This window comes from Dipodomys ordii, unplaced genomic scaffold, assembly GCF_000151885.1.
Source record: "Dipodomys ordii isolate 6190 unplaced genomic scaffold, Dord_2.0 Scaffold86, whole genome shotgun sequence".
Classification (NCBI taxonomy): Eukaryota; Metazoa; Chordata; class Mammalia; order Rodentia; family Heteromyidae; genus Dipodomys; species Dipodomys ordii.
In genome coordinates this window covers 6,063,932-6,090,795 of record NW_012267302.1, presented here as the reverse complement: position 1 = coordinate 6,090,795, position 26,864 = coordinate 6,063,932, and the positions used below count along the sequence as shown (strand labels likewise).

Sequence of the window (26,864 nt, the reverse complement as noted above, 5' to 3'; positions counted from 1 at the left end):
CTCATGCATGCGAGGCAAACATTCTACCACTGAGCCACCTTCCCAGCCCCAACACTATGGCTTTAAAATGGAGGTGTTTATAGAACTTGGTGGCAAACATGTTATCCCAGCACTCAGGAGGAGGCTGATGTAGCAGGATAGCGAATTCTAAGCCAGCCTGGGCAGAGAGACCCTCTGTCAGAAAAGCAGGACAGGGAGCATCTTAAATTTTGAGGAGAATGTTTGAAAAAAAGCCCTGGTGAGATGTGATTAAACATTGTCAAGCTTGACTCCTCATCTAAAGTGGGAGAAATTGGTGGGAAAACTCTGATTGAACAGGTCATGTTTATCACCGCACATTCAGGTTTTTAAAATACGGAAATCGGGAAAAGATGGCTCAGGAACTCAAGTTTGGCGACATTGTGGAGAGACATCTTATTGATGGAGACGTGGTGCTGTTCAACCGGCAGCCCTCATTGCACAAACTGAGCATCATGGCCCACTTGGTGAGTGTGGGACTGCAGTCTGTTATCTCTAGAGTGCAAACTGGTTGTGTGTTTTTAATGCAGTACTAAACACCCAAAATTAAAGTTGCTTAAAATCTCATGCCGTCAGAACTTGTAAACTTCTTTTTTCGGTGGCAGTACTACAGTTTGAACTGAGGGATTATGTTTGCTATACAGGCACTGTACCACAGAGCCGTGCCTTCAGCCTAAAACTAAAAAGAAGAGTACAATGAATTCAAATATTTCTGTTCTCAATGTGTGATAATTTTCAAGATTTTTGCTATAGCTACATTTGTTTTTCTTTTTCTTCTGTACTGGGATTAATCCCAGGACCTGGTACATGCTAGGTAAGAATTCTACCATTGAGCTATAATTCTCAACCTTTGGTGGGATTTTTTTGTTTGCTTACTTTTTTTTTTTCTTGCCAGTCCTGGGGCTTCAACTCAGGGCCTGGACGCTGTCCCTGAGCTGTTTTTGCTCAAGGCCACAGTGCCACTTCCAGCTTTTTCTATTCATGTAGTGCTGAGGAATTGAACCCAGGGTCTCATGTATGCAAAGCATACCACTGAGCCACCTTCCCAGCCCTGTTTGCATTTTTTTAAGTAGCTGTACAAAGGGGTTTTAGTTCAGCAAGTCAGTTTATTATTATAATGCATCTTGATCAGTGTCTTGTCTTCCATTGATCTCCTCCATCTCCCATACCCACAAGTTACATAGTTCAATTTTAGCCCTTAGTGTTTTGAGTCTGGGTTTCATCATGTATCCTGAAGACACTAGCAATCCTGTTTCATTGGCCTCCCAAGTGCTGCCCTTATAGGCCTATGCCACTACTCTCAGCCTCCTTTTTCTTCCCTCCTTGACAAACCCATATGCTGTGTCTTTTTTCTTTGTTTTCAGTTTACACTGTCAGAAAACTAGCCCACAGGGCTCTAGTCATACCGAACAAAATGAACAGCCATTTCTTGTTCTCTGTAGCCCCTAGTTCACACACACATTTCCTCAGATGTTTCCGATATGCCTTATTACATTTGGTTTGTTGATCCAGGATGCAAGGTGTACATGGTGCATTTAGTTGACATATTCCTTAGCCTCCATTGTCCTGAACAGATGTACTCTTCCTTTTAAAAAAGGCCAGCATCATTGTTGAGGAAGCTGGGTCATTTGTCCCATATTTGTTCCAGCCTGTACACATGTGGCATCAAGTGTTTTATTTCTTTTAGTCCTGTAAGGTGGGAAGTTGCAGTCTGAAGGTGTGTGCAGATTCAAGGCCTATTTTGTGGCCTTGAAGAACCCTGGATGGTGCCAACTCTTCCTAGGCTTCTTAAGGAAGCACATGGAGTCTGACCCACTTTTAGTGATGCTTTAAGGAGGCTAGCTATCAGGTGTTTCATGCTTCAAGATGCAGCCCTAGTTAATAATTTTTCTTTCTTGGCACGTTTATTATCTGGGATTCTTATAATGAAGAAAAAAAATTCTTTGTTTTGATGCTAATTCTTTTTCCTCCAGTCAGATTGGGGAGTAAGAAAATGGTACTTGCTTACTTTCCAATTACCTGGCATTTCTACTTTGTTTTAATTTCTTCTTTTCCCATTGCTCTAATATCCAGGAGGGTTATTTAGTCAGGTATTTTAATCAGCTTGTATTATTAGTCTTTTTCAAATGCAAAGCCAGACATCTTTGGTAAGAGGGAACTATGGACTCCTGTGTACATATTTGCCTCACAGTAGTAAGCCCATTTTGAATTTGAGGCTATAATAGGTATACACATATACAATCCTGACAGATGATATTAGAAATTTATTTCTTTAACGTGTTCAGTTTTCTAGGAAGAGACTTTTTTAAAAATGGTTTGAAATAGAAGCTTTTATATGCATGCCTAAATCCTATTCCTGCTCGTTTTCTGTGCTGTTCCCAAGGCCAGGGTCAAGCCTCACCGGACCTTCAGATTCAATGAATGTGTTTGCACACCCTACAATGCAGACTTCGATGGTGATGAAATGAACCTTCATCTGCCTCAGACCGAAGAAGCCAAAGCAGAGGCCCTTGTTCTCATGGGGGTATGTAGTGTGCTGTGGCCTGGCTTTGGTGCAGAGGAGAGCAGATCCCCTGTGATAGCCAAGGAAACAGGCTTTAAAATGTTCATAAGTGTGCCAGTACTGCCTGTATTGTTTCATCTGGTTCTCTCTCTCCTTCCTTCCTTCCTTTCTGTTTTTGGGGGGGCTCATACTGAGGCTTGGACTCAGGACATCCCAGTCTCAGCTTCTGCTTACAGCTTTGAACCTGTCCACTCCCTTTATAATACATCCTTATTCCCGCTTTCTTCCCTCTACTTTCAAAGCAATAGTGGTGGGTTTCATGTGCTATCTTCATATACAAGTGGGGTTTTTGTTTTGTTTTTTGGTGATACTAATTTTTTTTTCCTGGTAGTGGGGGTTGATTCGAGGCTTTGTGCTCTCACCCCACCCACCCTGGCTCATGTCTAGTGTTTTTTTTTTTTTTTTTTTTTTTGCCTCCCCTCAGGAAAGAACTGGGAGTTAGTGAGGCGCTAGGGTTCCCATTTCTCAGCCTTTCTTTCAGCTATTTCTGCACTACAGTTTTGAAAACTTGGTGATACCAATCTCCCGGCTGCATAAGTGTGGCTAACTTGTTGTGTCTATTTTTCCTTCAGACCAAAGCTAATCTTGTAACCCCACGGAATGGGGAGCCCCTCATTGCTGCTATTCAGGATTTTCTAACGGGTGAGTTTGTGGGATTCATGGGGAAGGAGAGTTCTGACTGGAGCACAGTGATTCTTGTAATAATGACTCATTTTGCTGTTTGTTCATTGCATTGGCTCATGTACTTATTTGAGGTATTTTGCAATCCCAGCATGGGCTGGGCATTTTCTAGTATTTTGCCTAGAATCCTGTTTCGGTCAGTAAGCAGCAGTGAGTAAGACAAAGACATTTATGGGATGAGAGAGCCAGTAAGCAGCTGTATATTTGATTGATGGTGTACTAGTATTTGAACTCAGGGCTTATGCTTGATAGAAACTATTCTACCACTTCAGCTATACCCATAGTGAGCAGTTATGTGTTTTGTTTTGTTTTGTTTTGTCAGTCGTGGGGCTTGAACTCTGGGCCTGGGCTCTGTCCCTGAGCTCTTCAGCTCAAGGCAAGCGTTCTACCACTTAAGCCACAGCACCACTTCCTGTTTTCTGGTGGTTTGTTGGAGATAAGAGTCTCATGGGCTTTCCTGCCTGGGCTGGCTTTGAACCATGATCCTCAGATCTCCACCTCCTGAGTGGCTAGAATTACAGGTGTGAGCCACCAGCACCTGGCTTGTATGTTTTAATTTATTAGAAATTGCCTCATTTTATGTGAAAGTTAAAATTTTGTGGGTGTTTCCCAGTGTTGGGTTTTTAATTTTTGTGTTGGTTCTTTACACTCTCAGGTGCCTATCTTCTTACCCTCAAGGACACTTTCTTTGACCGAGCCAAAGCTTGCCAAATCATTGCTTCAATATTAGTTGGCAAAGATGAGAAAATTAAAGTGCGCCTGCCACCCCCTACGATATTAAAGGTATGTGTGGGAGGAGTGAGTGTGTGGGTGGGTGGGTGGGTATGTACCTTTGTGTACTTGGTTGTCCATGTGGCTAAGTCAGTGGCAGGCAATCACTAGGTGTCAAACTCAGTCCCTGAATCTCTGGCTTCCTTCCTCCCGCAGCCTGTCACCCTGTGGACTGGAAAGCAGATCTTCAGTGTCATCCTCAGACCTAGTGATGACAATCCTGTGAGGGCCAACCTCCGAACCAAGGGCAAGCAGTACTGTGGCAAGGGGGAAGACCTGTGTGTCAATGATTCCTGTGAGTAGGAGGAACTGGGCTGTGGAGGGAAGAGCATGTGGCCAGGACTGAGCTGCTCTGGGTAGTTAGACTCAGCAAGCAAATCCAGTATGCCTCCAAGGCCCCTCGCAGGAGGCTTATTCTTCAAGAACATTGCAGCTGGTATTTCTTGTCTCGGGTTTAATGCCCTGTTTCTCTTAAAGGTGGAGATCACACAGACGTGAGTTCTAGTGGGAAGCGCATTCTTCTCAAGTGACTCTTTTTATCTTAAACTTTCTGGGGGAGACAGCAACAAGGGTCCTGTTATTTAAATCATATTATTTGTTTCTCTATGTCCAAATGCATTTAGTGTCTAAAAACACAACTAATAAATACCACAAGAGCTTTTTTGTTGCTGTTGTTGGTTGTGGACCTGAACTCTGGGCCTGGGTGCTGTCCCTGAGCATTTCAGCTCAAGGCAAGTGCTCTACCACTTGAGCCACAGCACCACTACCGGCTTTTTCTGCTTATGTGGTGCTGAGGAATTGAACCCAGGGCCTCAGGCATGCAAGGCAAGCGCTCTACCACTGAGCCACTTTCCCAGCCCCAAGAGCTTTTTTTTCTTTGGGTGCTGAAGATGAAATTTGTGCATGATGCTAAACAAATGCTCTACCCCCAAGTTATACCCCCAAGACTAATATCTTTTTTACCTGTCTCAACTTAATAGTAAGCTTTTGATGACATGAAGAACTTAAATGCAAGTCATCTGAGACTGTCCACAATAGTACAACCCCAAGTGTGTTCACAGACCAGTATCCACTTGTTACCTTCTGGGGAAAGAGCCTTATATCACCCCAGTTCACTATCAAGCCATCCCCTAATAGGCTACTATGGGCATTACTGATGTAGAATGGACTTTTCTAACACAGCCTTGATATTAGAAAAAATGTAGGAAACTGTGCTAAAGTGGATTTTCATGCTTTGCTAAAGGGTAGAATTTCAACTGCCTTCTGGGTTTGTTTGTTTTTTATTGTTTGCTTTGGGGTTTGATTTTGTTGGGTTTTGTTGTTGGCTTTTTTTTTTTTTGTGACAGTTACTGGTGCTTTAACTCAGGGCCTTATCTCTCTCTCTTGCTTAGCTTTTTCACTCAAGAGTAGTGCTTTACCACCTGACCCACACCTCCACTTGTAAGTTTTGTTGATTAATTGAAAGTAAAAGTCTCTGATTTGTCTGCTTAGGCTGGCTTTGAACTTCTGTCCAGATCTCAGCCTCTTGAATAGATAGATTTATAAGACTGTGCCAACAACATCCAGATGTCTTCTAGTATTTTGAAGGGAACTGGCTTTCCTAAGGTTTGTTCCCTTGAAAATATGCTTCCTAAAAGTAGTGTGTGTGTACACATACAGTTGTACACATATAAATACATATATATTCTCCCTGGAGCCAAGCTCAGGATAGAGTGGGTGTGGTGGTGCTTGTCATGTACAAAACTTTGAGTTTACTCCCTAGCACCAAAAAAAGAAAAATTCCCTTGTCTTTTCTTCTCTCCTTCCTCTCTTTCTCTCTCACATTCACATTGTTGAAGTTCAGAATCAGGGCCTCACACAACCCGAGTGCCCATTTACTAATGAGCTCCTTGCAGCTTCTTTGGAACTATTTTTGTTTCTTTCAAGAGTCTAATTTTATTTCATCTCCATTTAGGTTATTCATGACAATGCCTCTGTTAGCTTTCAGTATTTTTGTGAATAACAAGTTGCTTTACAGTTTACAAAGCACTTTGCCATAAGCACTTTCATCTGATGCTCTAAATATCCCATCGCAGACAACATGTGTTTGGTGCTATCGTCTCTCAATCACTGATGAGAAGAGTGAGGGTCATGAGTCCATGCCAGGGTTGTCCCCACAGGTTAGCTGACTGGACTTTCATACTTTCCACAAGTCCCTACGAAAATCTTTAAATAGAATTCCTGTTGGTTTTGCTTTAACATGAAGTGTGGAAAAGTTTTTCCCAATTGCCTCGATTCATTTGAAATGAGAGAGAGTAATAAACAATTGTTGAAATGAATCATTACTATTGTTTTTCCAGATGTTACAATCCAGAACAGCGAGTTGATGAGTGGTAGCATGGACAAAGGAACCCTGGGATCAGGGTCCAAAAACAATATCTTCTACATTTTGCTGCGAGACTGGGGGCAGAATGAAGCAGCTGATGCAATGTCACGGCTTGCCAGGCTGGCTCCCGTCTACCTGTGTGAGTATCTCAGCCTCCTGCTAAGGAGCCCTCAGGGTTTCTTGTTCCACACTCAACACATACTCACATAAATGCAAAAGGCAGGACACTTGATCCAAGCTAAAGCATTTTGCTTTTATCAACTTACCTCATTACTAACTAGCTTGCAGGTTTGAATTTACTTTTCGTTCTCTTCAAGATCTACAGTAGCTCCCTATTGCCTACCAGAGAGGGTTGTACCTTGGAAGTACTGAGTTCTCTCGAGGCCAGACCAGATAGTTCATCGTTGCCCTTCAGTGCTCACACGTTCTCTCTGTTCATGCTCTGATCATGTCATGTGTCCAAGATGCTTCATGCCCCCAATACCTCATTGATGTACTCCTTGCCTTGCTATAAATTCTAGATTGATAGTGATATTCTCTCAGAACTTAGAAGGAATCATATTCCATTATAGCTCTCATTGTTGCTGCTAATATGTGCAGCCAGTCCTACTGCCTCAGTTTATAACCCAATTGGAAACAAAATCTTCTCTTGTTTTGAAGATTCACAACAGAATGCCCTTGGTGTGTGTCTTTTTTTCATTGATTGTAATAATAAACTTTGCAGCAATGTCTCCTTCAGTTCTAAATATTTTCTTATGTTATTCTAATAATATTCTCTACACATCCTATCTTTTTGGAATTCCTGTTAATTACATTTTAGAGTTCCTGGGTTGATGGCTCTAATTTTCTTCTTTTCTCTTTTATCTGTTTATTTTATGATTTATCTTTTAACCTTTTTTTCTTTTATTTTTTTTCTTTTTGTGTCATCCTGGGGCTTGAACTCAGAGCCTGGGTGCTGTCCCTGAGATTTTTTTTGCTCAAGGCTAACATTCTGCCACTTGAGCCACAGCTCTACTTTTGGTTTTTCAGTGGTTAATTGGGGTTTCTTTCCTACTGAGGCTGGCTTTGAACCATAATCCTCAGACCTCAGCTTCCTTGAGATAATAGATTAATAGAACAAGTTACTAATCTGATTTATTTATTTATTTATTTCATGGGCTTGAACTCTGGGCCTGGGCACTGTCCTTCAGCTCTTCAGCTCAAGGCAAATGCTCTACCACTTGAGCCACAGTTCCACTTCTGGTTTTCTGGTGGTTAATTAGTAATAAGAGTTTCACAGAGGTTCCTGCCTAGGCTGGTTTTGAACCATGCTTCTCAGATCTCAGCCTCCTGAGTAGCTAGAATTATAGGCGTGAGCCACTGGCACTCAGCCCTTGTTCTGTTTTTTTTTTTTTTTAATGTTTTCTCTACCATATACTTAATTTACAATCTTTTTTTTTTTTTCATTATTCTTATCTGCTAGTAAGTGGAGCTTTCTTGTTTGGTTTGGATTTTCTTTTGGGCTGCCTTATCTTGATCTCTGAGTGTATTTTCTCTATTACTCTGATGCAATATCACATTTAGTTTTTATTGTATTTGCTCCTCTGGATTTTATCACCTTTTAATTTTTTCCCTATATACTTGTCTGCTGTCTTCAGTGTTAGGAACTGTTGTGAAATGTCCAGGGGTCCATGACTGTCCATGTTTCAGTGTGAGGCACTAAAATAACAATTAGAAGCAGTGCTGACTGGTTAGTGGGCTTCTCAGTTTCTTGTGTTATTGATCTGAAAGCCAGCTTCCTTATAGGGGGTCTGCCTGTGTCTGTGTCTCTGTCAGTATCACTGTTCTCTACACTTGATTTCTATAGAGCTGTCACTTTCACTCTAAATCTCCTACCCAAGGAGTCCAGGGCCTAGAGTTCATAAGGAAAGGAAGCTTAGGGCTCTCCACCATGGAATACACGGGCTTACCCTCTTTCGTCCCTTCTGCACATGGTACCCCCTGAATCCAGTGCCGCTGTCTCCTTTCCTGGGAGAGTTGAGCTCCCATCTCCCACAGAGGCAAGAGCTGGAGCATATTCTCACCCAGATCCTACCATGTTTTCTTATCTTCCCCAATGTCTACAAAACCTGGTGATCTCTTCTGAGCCCTTCCAGGCTCAGCTCAGCAGTTGAGCACTGGATTCTGCCCCCAGCACAGGAAAGGAAGGAGGGAGGAGAAAGGGACTAACAGAGGAAGGGAAAGAAGGACTTCCTAGGCTTCTCCCCAGAGCCTCTGTCTGGCTTCTTGGTTACCACAGTCACCTGTGGTCTCACAAAGGGAGAGTCCAGCTCAATAAGGTGTTTGGAAACAGAGACCACAATCCATAACTTTTTAACAGCATATTGTTACAATTTTTCTAGTTTAATCATCATCTCTTTTTTGTTCTTGTTATTTTTGGTGCTAGTCCTCAGGCTTGAACTTGGTGCCTGGGCACAACACTGAGCTTTTTTTCCTCAAGGCTAGTGCTCTACTACTTGAGCCACAGTTCCACTTATGATTTTTTGTGGGTTTCTTGTAGTTGTTGCGATGATGACGATGATGATGGTGATGATGATTACTATTAAGCAGTTGTATAAAGGGGTTACAATTCCATAAGTCAATGTCACTCTTCTGGCATCTTTAGTGCTTAGTTGAAGACTCTCATGGCCTTTCCTGCCCAAGCTGACTTCAAACCGCCATCCTTGTATCTCAGCCTCCTGATTTTAGGATTACTAGGAACCACCAGTGCCAAGCAGTTGTTATTCTTTTACTGTGCCTATTTTAAGTTAAACTATGACAGTTACACATGTATAGTATCTTGTGTAGGGTCTGGTACTCTGCAGTTCCAGGCAGACAAGGGGACCTGCTGTACACTGAAAACTCTGTGTAATGGATGTATTCTCCCTTGAAGCCTTACTGATGAGGTTTGTGCTCTCTTCCTTCTCTGTCTGCCAACTCTTCTACAGCTAACCGCGGGTTCTCTATTGGAATCGGTGATGTCACCCCTGGCCAAGGACTCCTGAAGGCCAAGTATGAGTTGTTGAATGCTGGCTACAAGAAATGTGATGAGTACATCGAGGCCCTGAACACAGGCAAGCTACAGCAGCAGCCTGGCTGCACTGCTGAGGAAACACTAGAGGTAAGACTAGCCCTGTGGTGCTCGTGGCTGAGGGGGTGTGAGCTGGGGGTTGGGCCAGAGCCACAGAGACCAGGTAACAGAGCAGCAGGAAGGCAGTGGCTCTCTGGTGCTGAGTTGGCTGGGTGGCTCCCTTGTTTACCAGGCAGGGCCTTTGCTCTCTTCTACCTTTCAGCTTCTGGAAGTTAATGTGCAGTTGTTGGTTTGGCCACACAGGTCTGCTGTTACCACCATCTTACTCTCAGGCCCCTCTGTGACTACTTCAGTGGCCGTGGCTCCCCAGCTCTGTGACTGGGTGGTCATTAAAGTAACTTGGAAACAAGACAGGAGACACTCCTGTCTGACAATCCCTTACCACCCACTGCCCCTTAGCAGAAGGCTCATACAATGGTGTCAGAATCACCATATCTACTAACGCACATTGTACATAGTACCGTACAAAAAATATACATTCTGCCTTGTGGACCATCTAAAGAAGTGTTGAGGTTTTTTGGTACCATTCTTCACCAGTGAAGCCAGAACCTTGTAGAAAATGCAGTGTTTATATAGCTAGGGCATTTTGATCCTCTAAGACTCTATAACCTTTATTGATGAGAAATCTGACATCTTGCTTAAATATTCTTAAGTTTTGTATAAATTCAGGCTGGACATTTATAAGCCACACAGCCAGTAAACACAACACCCACGGATCTCCTTTTCTCTCCCCAGGCCCTGATCCTGAAGGAATTATCTGTGATCCGAGACCATGCTGGCAGTGCCTGCCTCCGAGAGCTGGACAAGAGCAACAGCCCCCTCACCATGGCCTTGTGTGGCTCCAAAGGTGCCTGGGCCCCTGTGGAGTACTCTCCCTGCTTCCAGGAAAACCTCCTCTGGGTAGCTGGAACTCCAAGCTGGCTCCACGTTTCTTTAAGAGAATATCATATCTAGTCAGAGGCAGCGAGTACCTTAAGTATTTGCATTTGAGGAGACTTGACTTCTTTAGAGGAACTAGTTGGGACTTGACTAAACTCCATCCTGAAAAAAAAAACAACTTGGGATTATTTCAGTGGTATATATTTAGTGGTGTGGCCAAATTCTCTAATTTCGTAGATACCCAGACCCTTAAAGCACTGGGGTTCATGATGTTCATTCAGATTCAGAATTTGTAGGCCTGTGTTTCTTTAAGTTTGGGGGATTTTGTTTGTTTTTTTGTCGGTCATGGAAATTGAACTCTGGACCTGGGTGTTATCCCTGAGCTCTTCAGCTCAAGGCTTACCACTTAAACCACAGCGCCCACTTCCAGCTTTTTCTGTGTATGTGGTGCTGAGGAATCAAACCCAGGGCCTCATGCATGCAAGGCAAGCACTCTACCACTGAGCCACCTTCCCAGCCCAGAGTTGGACTTTTTGTTTTTGTTTTTTAACAAAGCTCTAGCTGCTCTAACTTTGCCGCCTATATCCGTTGTTCTGCTTTTCTGTTCCTGGTACATACCCTACACCCTTCCCCTACCTTCCTACTGTGACTGACGGCTCCGCCTTGCCTTGCCTTGCCCTGCCTTGCTGTGGCTCTGTCCTTCAGCACCCTTGGCCTGTGAGCCTGTTGAGGATGAGGGCTATGCTATGTCATACTCCTGTTTTATCCCCCTGATGTGCTTACACTTCCATTTATCATTCTTGCTATTATTCTCCTGTCTTGTCTCCCCAGGTTCCTTCATTAACATATCACAGATGATTGCCTGTGTGGGACAACAAGCCATCAGTGGCTCTCGAGTGCCAGATGGCTTTGAAAACAGGTCCTTGCCTCACTTTGAAAAACACTCAAAGGTAAGCACAAGTGGAGCAGAACTTGAAAGGCCCCTACATGGACTGTCTTCTGAGGAACTCAGACCTATCCTGATCAAAGGCTGTTGGCCACTGCATGCAGTACTTGCATAGGTCTGTAAATTTTTACCACTATATTGAGATATATTTGGTCTGTCATATTTGCTCACAATTCAGTGTCTTCGTGCATTTAGTTTGTGATCATTACTACAGTCTACTTTCAGAGCATCTTTTGGGTCCCAGGAAGAAACCATGTTCATTACATACACATGGTGATGATTTGGAGGAGAGCAGGTCTGGCCCTCAGGAAGGATGTCTTAAGGGAAGTCATTTCCCAGGAAGAGGGGGGGTGCCCTCTGAGGTCCTTACTGCTTGCCTGTCTCTGCACCAGCAGCCTGAGTTCAGGTTTCCCTTTCCTGAGCCACTTGCCTGCCTTTGATACCTGCGCCAGGCCCCTCTGAGAGCTCACCCTCTGCATTTTCAAGGATGGTCCATACAAACCTTTTTTCTTCTAGGCAAGGCGTACAATGCCTGCTATTTAATAAAGAACTCTAGCTGGGTGTTTATAGTCCAAAGGTGGGACTTTTTTTTTTTTTTTTTTGGTTTGGATGGATTTTAGATATGGATCTTGAACTTAATTTTTTTTTTTTTAAATCTCCCTAGCTCCCAGCTGCCAAAGGCTTTGTGGCCAATAGCTTTTATTCCGGTTTAACACCAACCGAGTTCTTCTTCCACACAATGGCCGGTCGGGAAGGTCTAGTGGACACAGCCGTAAAAACAGCTGAAACAGGATACATGCAGGTAACCTGAAGAAATATAGGTCATTAGCAGCAGAGCAGGACAGCTCTGTGGGTTTGACTGCTAAGTGTATTTGTGTTTGTAATAAGTAATATTTTATTTAGTCTTTGTACTGAAAGTTACTTGTATACAGAAAATAAATAACAAAAAGAAATAAGACAGTGAAAGTAACCAAACCTTGCTCTGTGTAACTATTGTAAGCTAATAAACAAGCTAAATAAATTGATTTTTGAGGGGGAAGAGCAGTTCAAGGCCTGGGCGCTATCCCTGAGCTACTTTTGCTCAAGGCTATCTGTCTACCACTTGAGCCACAGGGCCACTTCCAGCCTTTTCTAAGTAATTTATTGGAGATGAGAGTCTCATGGACTTTCCTGCCCTGGGTGGCTTTGAATTGGGATCCTCATGTCTCAGCCTCCTGAGTAGCTAGGATTACAGAGCCACCCGCACCTGACTTAAAAAAAACAGTGATAGGTCCCAAGTCATGCGGTGTACCTTGAATGATAGAACAGGCAAGAGCCACACTGGTCGGGGCTCCCTGAGATAAGAAGGTATAACGGAGTGTTGTCCAGGATACATCATTTCACCTCCCTGTGTCTGCTTCTTACCTAATACATGAAAATGGGGAGGTAGTGAGTGCCTCTCATCTGGCAATGATCCTGTCAGTTGTTAATACCATGCATATTGGCTCCAGGGCCCACTGGAGGCTGGAACACGTGAACAGTGCCGCTTTTCCAGAGATATTTAGCCATGGGATGGAAGGTCCTGAGGTACAAGGCTAAACTAAAGGGTTTTCTGTTCCTGTGCTTCTCAAACTTTGTCACATATGTATCTAGTGGCAGAGGAATAAAAACTGGTCCCTCCAAGTTCCTTCATAAGAGCACATCAGTGGGACTCTTCAGACTCCGGTTGTCATTTCTGCTCCCTACTGCATAAATAACTGCTGTGTGTGTGTGTATAAAGACACACACACATTCACATATGCTGGGCCTCACAAATGCTAGGCAAACACTCTACCCCTGAGCAGTAGCCCTAGCCTTCAAAAGCTTATAATGTTTTTTTTTGTTGTTGTTGTTTTATTATGAAAATACTGTACAGAGGGGTTACAATTACATGGGCAAGATAATGAGTATATTTCTTATCAAGCATTGTAGCCTCCTCCTTTGTTTCCCTTTCCCATCCCTTCCCATCCTCCCCCCGCTCCCCAATCCTCCCCATCCCACCCCCCACCAAGTTGTAAAGTTCGTTTTCGACATAGCAACTTGTACTTCTCATTGTTGCAATGGGTCCACCTGTATCCCTATTTAAACGACTTGTTTTTCCCCTTCCCCTCCACAAATTATACCGACATCAAATACAGTGAAAGCAGAGGTTATACTGTGGGGGAGGGACATACAAAGCAAAGCTTTTAATGTTTTTAACTCTGCCAATTGACCTTCCTTTTGCTTTGTGTCCTCTCTGTTGCCCTGTGAAGCATGGCTCTTTTTTGTAAGACAAGAAACTAGGATGAGTAAACCAGAGGTATAAATGGGCTAGAACAATCAAGAGGGTGAGAGTGAAAACAGTCAGTAGACACCTGGTTCCCAATTCTTCTGCACCTCCCTTGTCATTATCTGGTCCTCTTACTCACCTTATTATGATAGGAAACTGCCCTTCAGTTTCAGCGTGCAGCTTTTGTCAGAAACCCAACAGACTGTGAAATGCTTTTACCACTCTATCCATGATGTGTTTTGATTTTGTTTTTTGAAGTATACAGTATGACTTTCCCAGAACAGTGTGTTAACCTAGAAGAAATTAGTTCTGGCATGAGGGAATTTGGTTTTTTCAGTTGCCTAGAGGAAAATTTCTCCCTCCTCCCCACTTTTTTTCTCTCATGCACTGAGCCATCATCTCACTGCTGGCTAGTGCTAGTAGGTTCTCTCTGCGCAGATTTGAGAAATGGTTGCTGCCCTCTGCTTCAATCAAAATGCTGTCCTTGTTTTCTCTTACTGCTCTGTCCCACAAAAGGACCAACACCTGATTCTCTAATTCATGTTGAAGTCTGCAGGGGCCCTAGCTTGTTTTTAGAAATCCAAAAACTATTGCATGAATTTATACCTTAGAGAGGAGGAAAGGGAAGGCAAAATGGCCTCAGGAAACTGTTTTCCAGCCCTTGGGGAGGTGAAAGTAATTGCGGTTTAAATGGCAGATATTCCTTTTTTTTTTTTTAATTAATTTCTTTTTGTTACCATAGAGGTGATGTACAGAGGGATTACAGTTACATGGGTCATTTCCTTTCATACAGTGTCTTCGGTTCCATCTTTCTCTCCCAGTCCCTCCTCCCGTCTCCACCCATGAGTTGTATAGTTCACATGCATCAGTGTCTATTGAGCTCCACAGCCACACTTTTTCACCCTTTTCCCCTTCCCCCAGCGCTTCTAAAGATGTACACTTGAATACATCAGACATAAGGAAAAGAAGACAGAATCATCAGAAACTAAAACCTATAGGAAAAGAAAAAGAGGCTTCTTGTTTCATTTCAGTATGTATATTATTTCATATAAATATGAAGAGGCACTTAGGCATTACACTTTTCTGTTTCTCTTCTAAGATGTTTGGTCTTTGGTCTCTTCTGGTTTTACTGTGTGTGAGTATCTAGAATCCTGTATAATTTATCATATCCCAGTGTATTTTAGATCTAATTTCCTCAGATCAGAGAGAACATGTGCCGTTTGTCTCTCTGGAGCTTGGCTTACCTAATTTAACATGATTTGTTCTAGTTCCCTGCAGATGACATTATTTTATTCTAATGATTATGTAAAATTCCATTGTGTATAGGTACCACATTTTTTGGATCCACTCATCTATTGTGGAGCTGTTTCCATATCTTGGCTATTGTGAATAGGGCGACAATGAACATGAATATGCAAGTGTCCTTCTATCTTTGAGGAATCTCCAGACTGCTGTCCAAAGTGGTTATACTAGTTTACATTCCCACCAGCAGTGCAGTAGGGTTCCTTTTCCCCCACATCCCTGACAACATTTGTTGTTTTTCAAATTCACAATATTGGCCAATCTAACTGGGGTGAGATAGAATCTCAGAGTTGTTTTGATATTCATTTCCTTTATGGCCAGGGATGATGAACATTTTCTCATGAGTTTCTTTGCCATTCTTCTGAGAAGTCTCTACTTAGCTCCCTTGCCCATTTAGTGATTGGTTTATTAAGTTTGGGAAGGGTTAGTTTCTTGAGCTCCTTGTATATATTGGATATTATACCTTTGTCTGATGTATTGCTGGTAAAGATCTTCTCCTAGGGCTGGGAAGGTGGCTCAGTGGTAGAACGCTTGCCTTGCATGCTCGAGGCCCTGGGTTCGATTCCTCAAGCACCACGTAAGCAAAAAGAAAAAAGCCGTAAGTGGCGCTGTGGCTCAAGTCGTAGAGCGCTAGCCTTGAGCTGAAGAGCTGAGGGACAGTGCCCAGGCCCAGAGTTCAGGCCCCACGACCCGACCCCCCAAAAAAAAGATCTTCTCCCAGTTTTTTGGCTGTTGAGGAACTATGTCCTTGGATGTGCAGAAATTTTTTTTTTTTTTTTTGCCTGTTGTGGGGCCTGAACTCTGGGCCTGGGTGCTGTCCCTCAGCTCTTCAGCTCAAGGCTAGCACTCTACCACCTGAACCACAGTGCCACTTGCGGCTTTTTCTGCATATGTGGTGCTGAGGAATCGAACCCAGGGCCTCATGCATGCAAGGCAAGCGCTGTACTACTGAGCCACCTTCCCAGCCCTGTGCAGACATTTTTTATTTTGATACAATCTCACTTGACAAGTCTTTCCTATCTGTTGTGCCTCTGGGACTCTTTAAGAATTTCTACCTATACCTGTAAGTTCTAATGTTTCTCTTACTCTCTCTTGCAGTGGTTTCAAAGTTTCCGGTATGATGTTGAGGCCTTTGAGCCACTTTGAATTGATATTAGTTAGTGCATGGTGACAAACAGGGATCCACCTTTAGTTTTCTGCATATATATGCCCAATTTTCCCAACACCGATTATTGAAAAGACTATTTTTTTTCACTGTATGTTTTTGGCTCCCTTACCAAATATCAGATAACTGTAAGTGTATGGTTTTATTTCTGGGTCTTCTAATCTGTTCCATTGATCTTCGGGTCCATTTTTGTGCCAGTACTAAGCTGTTTTTGTTATTAAAGCTATGTAGTAGAGTTAGAGATCTGGTATTGTGATAGCACCTGAAATGGCAGGTATTCTATAGTGCACTGTGACACTGGAGGTTGGAGCATGTGCTGATGCTCACAGCACAGGCAAATGAGGTCTTGTTACTCTCAAGCAAGGGTATTGTCTTAAGGGATTTTTTTTTTTTTAACTCAGGCTTGAACTCAGGCCTGGGCAATTTCCCTGAGCTCTTTTCCTTTAAGCTAGTGCTCTACCACTTTGAGCATAGCACCACTTCTAGTTTTCAGGTGGTTAATTAAAGATAAGAGTCTCACAGACTTTCCTGCTCAGGCTGGTTTTAGCCTGGTGAGTAGCTAGGATTACAGGCGTGAGCCACCAGCAGCCAGCTCTCATAAGGGATTTCTTTTTTGTTTTTCTTTTTTTTGGGTCCGGCCATGGGGCCTGAACTCTGGGCCTGGGCGCTGTCCCTCAGCTCTTCAGCTCAAGGCTAGCGCTCTACCACTTGAGCCACAGCGCCACTTCCGGCTTTTTTCTTTTTGCTTATGTGGTGCTGAGGAATCGAACCCAGGGCCTCAGGCATGCAAGGCAAGCGCTCTACCACTGAGCCACCTTCCCAGCCCTCATAAGGGATTTCTAGTCAAAGATAACTACCTGTATCCTGGGGATGAGGCTCCGTGGCAGTGCTTACCTAGAGTGTGCAGAGCTTCAGGTTGGGTCCTGAGCATTGCAAAAGCAAGTAAATAGATAGAGCTTATAACCTTGAAACTTGGAGTTACAGTCTCATCACTGCACACATGACCAGCCTTGTAAGGGCAGCTGAGCTTTCTCCTTTTTTTTTCTTTAGAGAAGGCTGGTCAAATCTCTGGAAGACCTTTGCTCCCAATATGATCTGACAGTCCGAAGCTCCACTGGTGATATTATCCAGTTCATCTATGGGGGCGATGGCTTAGATCCTGCAGCCATGGAGGGGAAAGATGAGCCTCTGGAATTTAAAAGAGTTCTGGACAACATCAAGGTAAGATTAATACCATTTGGGCCTAGAGGGTTTCTGGAGATTCTTTCTATGTGTGTGTGTTTGCCAGTCCTGTGGCTTAAACTCAGAGACTGGGCACTCTCCCTTAGCTTTTATGCTCAAGGCTAACACTCTACCACTTGAGCCATACCTTCACTTCTGTTTTTTTTTTTTAATAATTTTTATTTATTTATCATTATTATTATTGCTGTTGTTTAATCATTCAAAGGGTAACATTCCATAAGATTATAAGAACCGTGTTTCTTGGTCAATGTTACCCCTTCCTTTGTTCTCCACTACTTTCCCCGTTCAGTCCCTACCCTCAATTTACATAGTTGATACTACATTGAATATAATAACTGCATTTTCTCACCCTTCCTCCCTCCATTCCTCCATTCATGTATACTCTCCCTTCCTTTGCCTACCACCAAACTCTGTGTGTGTGTGTGTGTGTGTGTGTGTGTGTGTGTGTGTGTGTGTGTGTGTGTGTGTGTGTGTGTGTGTGTAGATTGGTGGGGGAGGGGAGGAACTGGATTCAAACCACAATACTCAGATTTCAGCCTTCTCAGTAGCTAGGATTACAGGTGTAAGCACCTGGCTGCTGGGAGTGGGAGGGATGGGTTTGAATCCAAAGCCCATGTTTGCTAGGTAAATACTCACCACAAAGCCACACCTCCAACCTTTTTTTGCAGTGGTTATTTTTTAGTAGGGTCTCACTTTTTGCCCAGGTCCATGCTTGGACCACAATCCTATTTTTTGCTTCCTACCATAGTTAAAATGACAGGCACATACTATCACTCCTGGTCTTTTTTGGAGATTGTAGATTTCTGGCTGGGGTGGCCTCAAACCACAATTCTCCTGATCTCAACCTCCCAAGTAGTTTAGGGTTGCAGGTTTGAGCCACCTGTATCCAGCTTCTAAAGATGCTTTTTTAGGGTATAAGTACCATTAGGAATATCACTACAGATTCATACTTCAGTCATTCCTCCAAGCACTGGATTTGTGTCTTTTCTCTCTTTGTATTGCTCTGTGTAATTTTCTAGTAGTAACTGGGAGAGCACTCTTTCATTTTAAAAGTCTAGTACTGGTAGTGATAAAATGCATTGGAAGAGGCACAAAGTCTCTCATGTCTAGTAGAGTGTATTGGAGACAAGGCTTATAAGTCATGGCTGTTGGAACATAAACTCTAAGTGCACCTTAGTTGGGTTGTAGTTTGGGGGGTACTTTGTCAATTTTAATGTGGATTTAGGTATGTACTTTTAACTCAGAAGTTACACTTTGGGAAATTTGCCTTACGTGAGTGGCCTAAGTATGCCAAGAATGTTTTCTGATCTATCAACAATAGAGGCAAACCGTCATCAGAGAGTGGGGAAATACACCATTGTCTGCCCACACACTAAGATGATAAGCAGCCATTGAAACTTTGGCACAATCCCATGAGCTTGATGCGCGCTTGCACGCGCATGTGTGCACATGCGTGCACACTCATGCACACTTATACTAGAGCTTGAACTAGGGCCTCAGGCTCTTGCTCAGCTTTTTTCTACTCAAGGCTGGCACTCTAGTTGAGACATATCTCCAACTCCTAACCAAACTTGGAATATATTTCTTTTAAACAACAGTGTATGTGTTTAATACACACCTGCTTTGGAAGAAGGTTGAGTAATACCAGAGCAGCACCTATCGAGTAGCATGAACTTTATGTAAGATGGAGTACCAGTTACCTGGTTTCCTCTTTGTGTGAAAGTAGAGTACAGTTTGTTTGAGAAAAGCCTCAGGTTGCTAGAAGCTGGTCCTGAGTGCTATTTTATCTCTTGCACAATCCTCACCTAGTACTAACCCCCTCCTTCCTCTCCCCTTCACACATATGCTGTTGCCTTTGATCTGCAGGCAGTGTTCCCTTGTCAGAGTGAGCCTGCTCTCAGTAAAAACGAGCTCACGCTGACCACCGAGTCCATCATGAAGAAGAGCGAGTTCCTCTGCTGCCAAGACAGCTTCCTGCAGGTATGCTCCGCCAGGTGGTGCCATTGCGCTCAGCTTGGCTGAGGCTGGGCGCACTGCCTGTCCTACTGCTGGCCGGTGGATTCTCTCCCTCTCCTCCCCCTCCCCACCCAGGGCTGAGAATGAAGCCCAGAGTGAATGCTAGGCAAGCACTCTCCTGTTGAGCCCTGCCACAACCACAGCCCTTTTTGATTTCTATATTTTGTTGGGTCTTGTTGTGTAGTTCAGAATGGCCTTAAACTCTTAATTCTTCTGCCTGACTCCCAAGTAACGAGGATTACCAGCATGAACCATCTCACTTGGTGACAAGTAGATTTTATAAATGGGGTTTTATCTTAGTTTAGTTTAGTTAGGTTCAGTTTTAGTTTGCGTGTGAGTGTGCTAGTCCTGGGGCTTGAATTCAGGATCTGGGTGCTGTCCCTGAGCTTTTATGCATAAGCCTAGCACTCTGCCACTTGAACTACAGTTGCACTTTTGGCTTTTTGATGGTTAACTGGATATAAGAATCTTATGGAGGGCTGGGAAGGTGGCTAAGTGGTAGAGTGCTTGCCTTGCATGCATGAGGCCCTGGGTTCAATTCCTCAGCACCACATAAGCAGAAAAAGCTGGAAGTGGCGCTGTGGCTCAAGTGGTAGAGCACTAGGCTTGAGCTGAAGAGCTGAGGGACAGCGCCTAGGCCCAGAGTTCAGGCCCACGGCTGGACCCCAAAAAAAAAAAAAAAAGAATCTCATGGACTTTCTTGCCTACCTCAGTATTCAGATCTGAGCCTCCGAAGTAGCTAGGATTAGAGGCATGATCAACTGGCACTCAACTTGCTTTATTCTTTTTTTAGTTTATTTTGATAAATATAATTTTATATGATCAGAGCTTACTTTATTCTTAACCCCAATTGCTCAATTATTAAGAAGCTCAAAAATAGCCTCAGCAAATCTCATTAGCCAATATAGTTTGTCTCATGCCTTATTCAGAAACAACTCCCTCTTAGAAGAAAAATGCATTGAGAACTAATTTTTCCTTTTTCAGCCCTGTCCTTATCCCTGTTACCCTGCCTTCATTCTTATTTGTCAGCCATATTTTCCCTAGTCATGCCAAACCCATCATCATTGGTAACATCATTGAGTTAACATTCCATTTTCTAGGAGTTGTGACCTTGATACCCTTTGAGATTCTTTTGATTGTTGCCTAAGTACCTCTTTCGTGTTTATAATTCTGGTTAGAATCAAGCAAAAGGTTACACAAAAGGTAAATAGTCTATCACCTTTATGCACTGATTATAATTACGTATAGCACAAGATCAACAGGGCAAGGAGAATATACAGCTTTCCCTTATCAGAGGTAAAATAGGAAACAAAGCTCAAATCAGAATATTCTGTTAGCTGGGTGCTGGTGGCTCACACCTATAATCCTAGCTACTCAGGAGGCTGAGATCTGTGGATCACCACGGTTCAAAGCCAGCCAGGGCAGGAAACTCCATGAGACTCTTATCTCCAACAAACCACTAGAAAACCAGAAGTGGTGCTGTGGTTCAAGCAATAGAGTGCTCACTTTGAGCTGAAGAGTACAGGGAAAGGCCCAGACCCAGAGTTCAAACCCCAGGACCAACAACAACAAAAAAAAGAATGTTCTGTTAAATGACCCCTGTCCTCCTGTGTGGAGGTCTGAAAGGTTAAAAAGTCCCTTCTAAGTTTTCATGCCTTCAGGTTAAGTGCCTTTGTTTTTTCCCTACAAGTTTTGTTTCTCTTTTTCTTTATTTTTTCCTTTAAGTTGATAAGAATTGCCATTTGTTTTTTCTTTTTTTTAAAATTTTTTTATTGCTATTATAAAGCTATTGTACAGACAGTTTACAGCACATAACTCAGGTTATGGGTACATTTCTTTTTTGACAATGCCACTCCTTCCCTCTCTCCCAGTTTTTCCCTCCCATCCCCACCCATAAGCTGTACAGTTCATTTTCCACGTAGTGTCTAGTGTGTACCACTGCTGCATTTGTTCACTCTTTGTCCCTCCATTTCTGTATCTTCCCCCCTTACCTTCCCAAAGACCTTTAAGTGAATAAACAAGACAGAAAGAAAGCACAAACAACAAAGAAAAAAACGTTTTGTTTCTATTTCCTGGAGTCCTGGAGTTCATTTCAATAAATGTTATTTTATATGATCATTTAGTTTTTCTGTATGCTTATGTTTGCTTATTTTTTTTCTCTCCACTCAAAGACCTTGACTGAGACAGGCTATGAGAGATATAATGAGGTGATGTGTGAGCATGCTGTGAGTGCCATGCATAAAGGGCATCCACTCCCACGGCCCTTCAGCTCTTTGTACGCTGGTTCTGGCAAACACGGGCTCCTCTTTGGCCCACTTATTTTCTTACCTTTGGCCAATTTCTCAAATGACCACCTGCCAGCAGAATTTGTCTGTTCAGAGGACACTAATGGCCGGGCACTGGTGGCTCACGACTGTAATCCTAGCTACTCAGGAGGCTGAGATCTGAGGATTGCAGTTCAAAGCCAGCCCAGGCAGGAAAGCCATGAGACTCTTATCTCCAATAAACCACCAGAAAACCAGAAGTGGCTCAAGTGGTAGAGCATTTGCCATGAGCTGAATAGCTCAGGGATACCGCCCAGGCCCAGAGTTCAAGCTCTATGACCGACCACAAAAAAAGGACGCTGGTGCTGCTGGCCCCATGTAGCACAAACTTTGCAGGCTCTGGGGATGCCATTCCATAGCTCCTAATCTGATAAACTCAGATTTGCTGAGAGGGTCAAAAACCCACTAGCCATAATAGATTTGTGTAAGGCAACAGTTGTTCCCCAGCCCTAGCCCACACCAGAGCTGACAGGGCAGGCTGTGGTTGCCCGTGTGCTTAACTGCCTGCATTGGCCATGCTGTGTGGTGTGTTCTCTCTAGTACGTATGGGTTGATTCAGCCGAATTCTTAGTTTACTTCTGTGTTTGTTTCCACTAAGTGAGCCCTAACTCTTGTGTAAGGAAAGAAAGGTATTGTTTTTTTTGTAAAGCAAGCCACTGGAAGCATGTTCCTGTGTGTGACTGCTTTGAAGTTCTCCCCAGTGGCTGCTGGGTAATGGTGATTTGTGTCTTTGTTCCTTATGTGTGCAGAGCTCACAGATGACGACTTCTGAGTCTGCTTGGTGTTTGGTCTTGCCCCTGTCCCCTTTTCCCTTCCTATCTTCCTTCCTTCCTCTCTCTTTCTCTTCCTCTTTCTCTTTCTCTCTCCCTCTCTCCCTCTCTCCCTCTCTTCTTCTCTCCCCCTCCCCCCCTCTCTCTTTCTTCCTTTTTTTGCCAGTCCTGGAGCTTGAACTCAGGGCCTGGGTGCTATACCTGAGCTTTTGTGCTCAAGGCTAACACTACCATTTGAGCCACAGCTCCACTTCTGGCTTTTTGGAGATAAGAGTCTTTACTCTCCATCCTCATATCTCAGCCTCCTGAGCTCCTGAATAGCTAGGATTACAGGTATGAGCCACCAGTGCTTGGCCTCATTTTTTCTTCACACATCTTTTTTGTTGTTGTTGGTCATGGGGCCTGAACTTAGTGTTTGGGCACTCTCCCTGAGCTTTTGTGCTCAAGGCTAATGCTCATCCACTTTGTGCCAGAGCTCTACTTCTGGTCTCTTGATAGCTGATTGGAGATGAGTCTCATGGACGTTCCTGCCCACCATGGCTTTGAACCATGATCTTCAAATCTCAGCCTCATGAGTAGCTAGGATTGCAGGCATGAGCCACCAGTGCCCAGCTTATCTTTTCTCATTTTTTTTTAAGGGTTTTTTTTTTTGGGTCCGGTTGTGGGGCCTGAACTCTGGGCCTGGGCGCTGTCCCTCAGCTCTTCAGCTCAAGGCTAGCACTCTACCACAGCGCCACTTCCGGCTTTTTTCTTTTTCTTTCTTTTTGCTTATGTGGTGCTGAGGAATTGAACCCAGGGCCTCATGCATGCAAGGCAGGGGCTCTACCACTGAGCCACCTTCCCAGCCCTTTTCTAATTTTTTAAAAGACAGATTCTAACTATGTAGTCCAGGCTGACATGGAACTCTGTCTTCCTGCCCTGGCCTATTGAATCCTTGGACCTCTTGAGTGTACCACTACATACCCATTCTGTCCAGATAGCTGATTTTGGAGATGGCAGACTTCAGAGAGAGCATCTGACCTCTTTTTGGCCCCTTGGTACCTCTGACTTAAGTAAGATAACATGACTAATGGCATGCTGCCTCACAAAGAGACTTAAGGCTGTTTAAACATAAGAACATAGACAAACATGGTGGTATGCCTGTAGTATCAGTCGCTTGGGAGATTGAAATGAGATGATCATTTGAACCTAGAAGTAAATGACCAGCTCAGTCAATATAGTGAGACTGTCCCAAAAACAGTAGTTGAAGTGTTTTGGCCAGATGCAGTGGCTCATGCCTGTAATTTCAGCTACTTGGTAGGTGATGATCAGGCAATCATAGTTCAGTGCCAAGTAGGGCAAAAAGTGAGGCGCTATTAGGCATGGTAGTGTGTCCCTGTGTTTCCAGCTAAGGAGAAGATACAGGTCTGAAGCCAGCCGAGACAAAACTTCAAGACACTGCTAAAAGACAAAATAACAGATAATAGATTAGGGGTTAGGTTCAAATGGTAGAACACCTGCCTAGCAAGCAAGAGACCCTGAAATCAAATTCCCAGTAGTAAAAAAAAAAAAATCCATTTTTTTTCCAGGTTTCGCAGAAACCTTGTCTAGCTTTGTTGTTTTTGTTGTTGTTGTTTTGTTTTGTTTTTGCCAGTCCTGGGACTTAAACTCAGGGCTCCGGCATTGTCTCTGAGCTTCTTTTGCTCAAGACCAGCACTCTGCCACTTGAGCCACAGCACCATTTCTGGCTTTTTCTGTTTAGGTGGTAGAGTAATCAAACCCAGGGCTTCATGCATACCAGGCAAGCACTCTACCACAAAGCCACATTCCCAGCTCCTTGTTCATGGCTTTAACAATGGTTTTCAGGAATCCTGCGAGTTCTAGGTGTGTGCAGAGTGGATTGAGACATAAGGGTGAGGGTGAGAGCAAGGAGAGCTAGGAGCAGCCAGTGTTTCCTTTGAAAAGAATGTAAGCTTGTTGCACATGTTCAAAATTGCATGGGAGTCTGTAAAGCTGTGCTTTCACTGGTAGTATTTAGTCCTCAACATAGCCTCAGAAGAATCCCGAGAATCGGTCCATGTACAGTGACAAAGTGTAACAGTACAGTTATGCCTGTATTGAGTGTATGAAGGCCAGCCACCTGGCCTCCTAGGAAGGTAAGAATGAGCTCTCCACCCCGAGTGGAATAGTAGGGGCCTAATAGCAGTGCTGTGGGAGCCAGTGAAGTTGATGATGGCATATTAGTGGCCTGGTGACCTCTGGGAAAACCACTTTGTAACAGAATCGGTACCTATATTGTGTACTTGATACCACATGCTTAGCTACCACTAAAATGCAATAGCCATCATGTACTACTGACTGTTATTAAGTGATCTCATCCAAGTTAATGAGAAACATATGCTGATATTTCCTCTCTTACCTTTCAGGAAATAAAGAAATTCATTAAGGGGGTTTCTGAAAAGATCAAGAAAACCAGAGATAAATATGGCATCAACGATAACGGCACAACAGAGGTACTAGTCTGCCTAGACATGTTAGGAGACAGATTTTTGCTAACACAGTTGGCCCTCACTATGCTCTCGGGTTTTGTCCCTCCAGCCCCGAGTACTGTACCAGTTGGACCGGATCACCCCCACCCAAATAGAGAAGTTTCTGGAGACCTGTAGGGATAAGTACATGAGGTAAGAATGCTAACTCTCACAGGCTGTCCAGCATCCACCATAGGCCTCTGGTGTCTTTCCTGCTTCTTCCTCATAGGTCCAGAATCCACATCACCACCGTTTACTTCCAGGGTTGGAGGTGTCACTTCTTACTTATTTAGTGGGTTGCCAGGCTTGATGCTCCTGGATGTGGAAATCACTACAAAGAAACTTGACAAGTGTCCTCCTCCACAAAGACACTTAACTTATATGGCAGGTGCCAGCTGCACTGTCCACCTACAGCACATGTGATCGGAGACTTTGTAGGACTTCTCCACACAGTGTATCCTGGGCTTGTTCGTCACATGCTGACCATGCAGAACTCCATTGTATCCTCAGACCCTCTGTTCCAAGCCTGTGCTGGGTTCTTCCAGCAGTCAGCCTAGTACCTTGCCAGGTCCTTCCTGGCTGTAATGGCATCTGTTTTCTGTTGGAAGCCGATCCCTAGCCCTCTGACTAGATTTCTTGGTCACACTGTGTCCTCACCTATGCCTTTCCCTTCTAGGGCACAGATGGAGCCAGGCTCCGCAGTGGGTGCGCTCTGTGCCCAGAGCATTGGCGAGCCAGGCACCCAGATGACCCTGAAGACTTTCCACTTTGCAGGTGTAGCCTCCATGAACATCACCCTGGGCGTGCCCCGGATCAAAGAGATCATCAATGCCTCCAAGGCCATCAGGTGCCTGTCTCCTAATGGAACACACCCTGGGGCACGCTTTGTAAAAAGTCCCTGAAGCCAGCTGCTGCTGGCTCACACCTGTAGTCCTAGTCATTCAGGAGGCTAGGGTCTGAGGATCACAGTTCAAAGCCAGCCATGGCAGGAAAGTCTATGAGACTTGTAGCTCTTATACCAGAAGTTGTACTGTGGGTCAAATTCATGGAGCACTAGCCTTGAACAAAAAAGATCAGGGACAGTGCCTAAGCCCTGAGTTCTAGCCCCATGACATTACCCCTCTGACCCATTTCCTCCCCCCCCCAGCCCCCCCCAAAAAAGTCCCTCAGGTCAAAACTATGTGAAGCCAAAATGAAAGCCATGTTTTTATTTATGGTCACACATCATTTGAAGGGGAGGGGGAGAAGACTGGGAAAACTAGAGCAGTATGTCTGTAGAGATTTTATTTCAACTTAAGTAGACCTAATTAATGGGTCTGTCATTCATCTGGGTCCAGACTCTGTGATCCTGGTGATTTTATACTGAGATTGATGGAAGAACTAAAGGAAGTAGATATTACATTGCCTTTGAGGACAGAAATCATGATTACCTAAGATATAAGTCTAACTAAGAACAATGAGTGGCATTAAGTAAAAACTAAGAGTGACTGGACATCCAAAGTGCAGGTGGTTTGCCTGCTTCTGACCATCAGGGCAGAACCAGCAGTGGGAGTTCAGGGGATAGCGTCCCGAGCAATGGCGGGCTGAGAGGAGCAGGTGTTTGGGGAGAGCATTGGAGGAAGTTGAAATGCACCAAGGGTCAGTTTACTCAGGGAACAGAAAGTAACTGCTGTTGGAGACCAGAGAGGAGGAGGAGATAGGACTCCCTTTGTGTCTGGAAGGAGTTTCTGAAAATCTTTTCATTCACCAATAGAGTGAATGGCCTGGGGAAATTCAGAAAAAAAGGTGGGGGCGGAGGGGGGGAAGGCGGTGGTAAGTGAAGCCTTTATAGTGAGCCTGAAACCCAGTAAATGCTCAACAAATTGCAGGTACTAATACATGACAGATTGCAAGTAGCATTCAGCTTTAATAAAGCAGTG

The 26,864-nt window shown here is 43.9% G+C and overlaps 1 protein-coding gene across 2 annotated transcripts in view; it reads left to right on the top strand.

The window, feature by feature from the left end:
* Polr3a (polymerase (RNA) III (DNA directed) polypeptide A, 155kDa) overlaps positions 1 to 26,864 on the top strand; it is a 47,903-nt gene that overhangs the window by 11,488 nt on the left and 9,551 nt on the right. The window contains exons 10-24 of one of the 2 annotated variants that reach the window (XM_013025684.1): positions 344 to 485; positions 2,402 to 2,542; positions 3,154 to 3,223; positions 3,918 to 4,045; positions 4,190 to 4,328; positions 6,373 to 6,537; positions 9,365 to 9,537; positions 10,243 to 10,354; positions 11,218 to 11,336; positions 11,997 to 12,134; positions 17,137 to 17,307; positions 19,195 to 19,308; positions 24,844 to 24,930; positions 25,016 to 25,098; positions 25,622 to 25,792. In XM_013025684.1, the coding sequence (XP_012881138.1) occupies positions 344 to 485; positions 2,402 to 2,542; positions 3,154 to 3,223; positions 3,918 to 4,045; positions 4,190 to 4,328; positions 6,373 to 6,537; positions 9,365 to 9,537; positions 10,243 to 10,354; positions 11,218 to 11,336; positions 11,997 to 12,134; positions 17,137 to 17,307; positions 19,195 to 19,308; positions 24,844 to 24,930; positions 25,016 to 25,098; positions 25,622 to 25,792 (1,953 nt within the window). The remainder of the gene's footprint in view (positions 1 to 343; positions 486 to 2,401; positions 2,543 to 3,153; positions 3,224 to 3,917; positions 4,046 to 4,189; positions 4,329 to 6,372; positions 6,538 to 9,364; positions 9,538 to 10,242; positions 10,355 to 11,217; positions 11,337 to 11,996; positions 12,135 to 17,136; positions 17,308 to 19,194; positions 19,309 to 24,843; positions 24,931 to 25,015; positions 25,099 to 25,621; positions 25,793 to 26,864) is intronic. The other variant, XM_013025685.1, reaches the window with a different exon arrangement.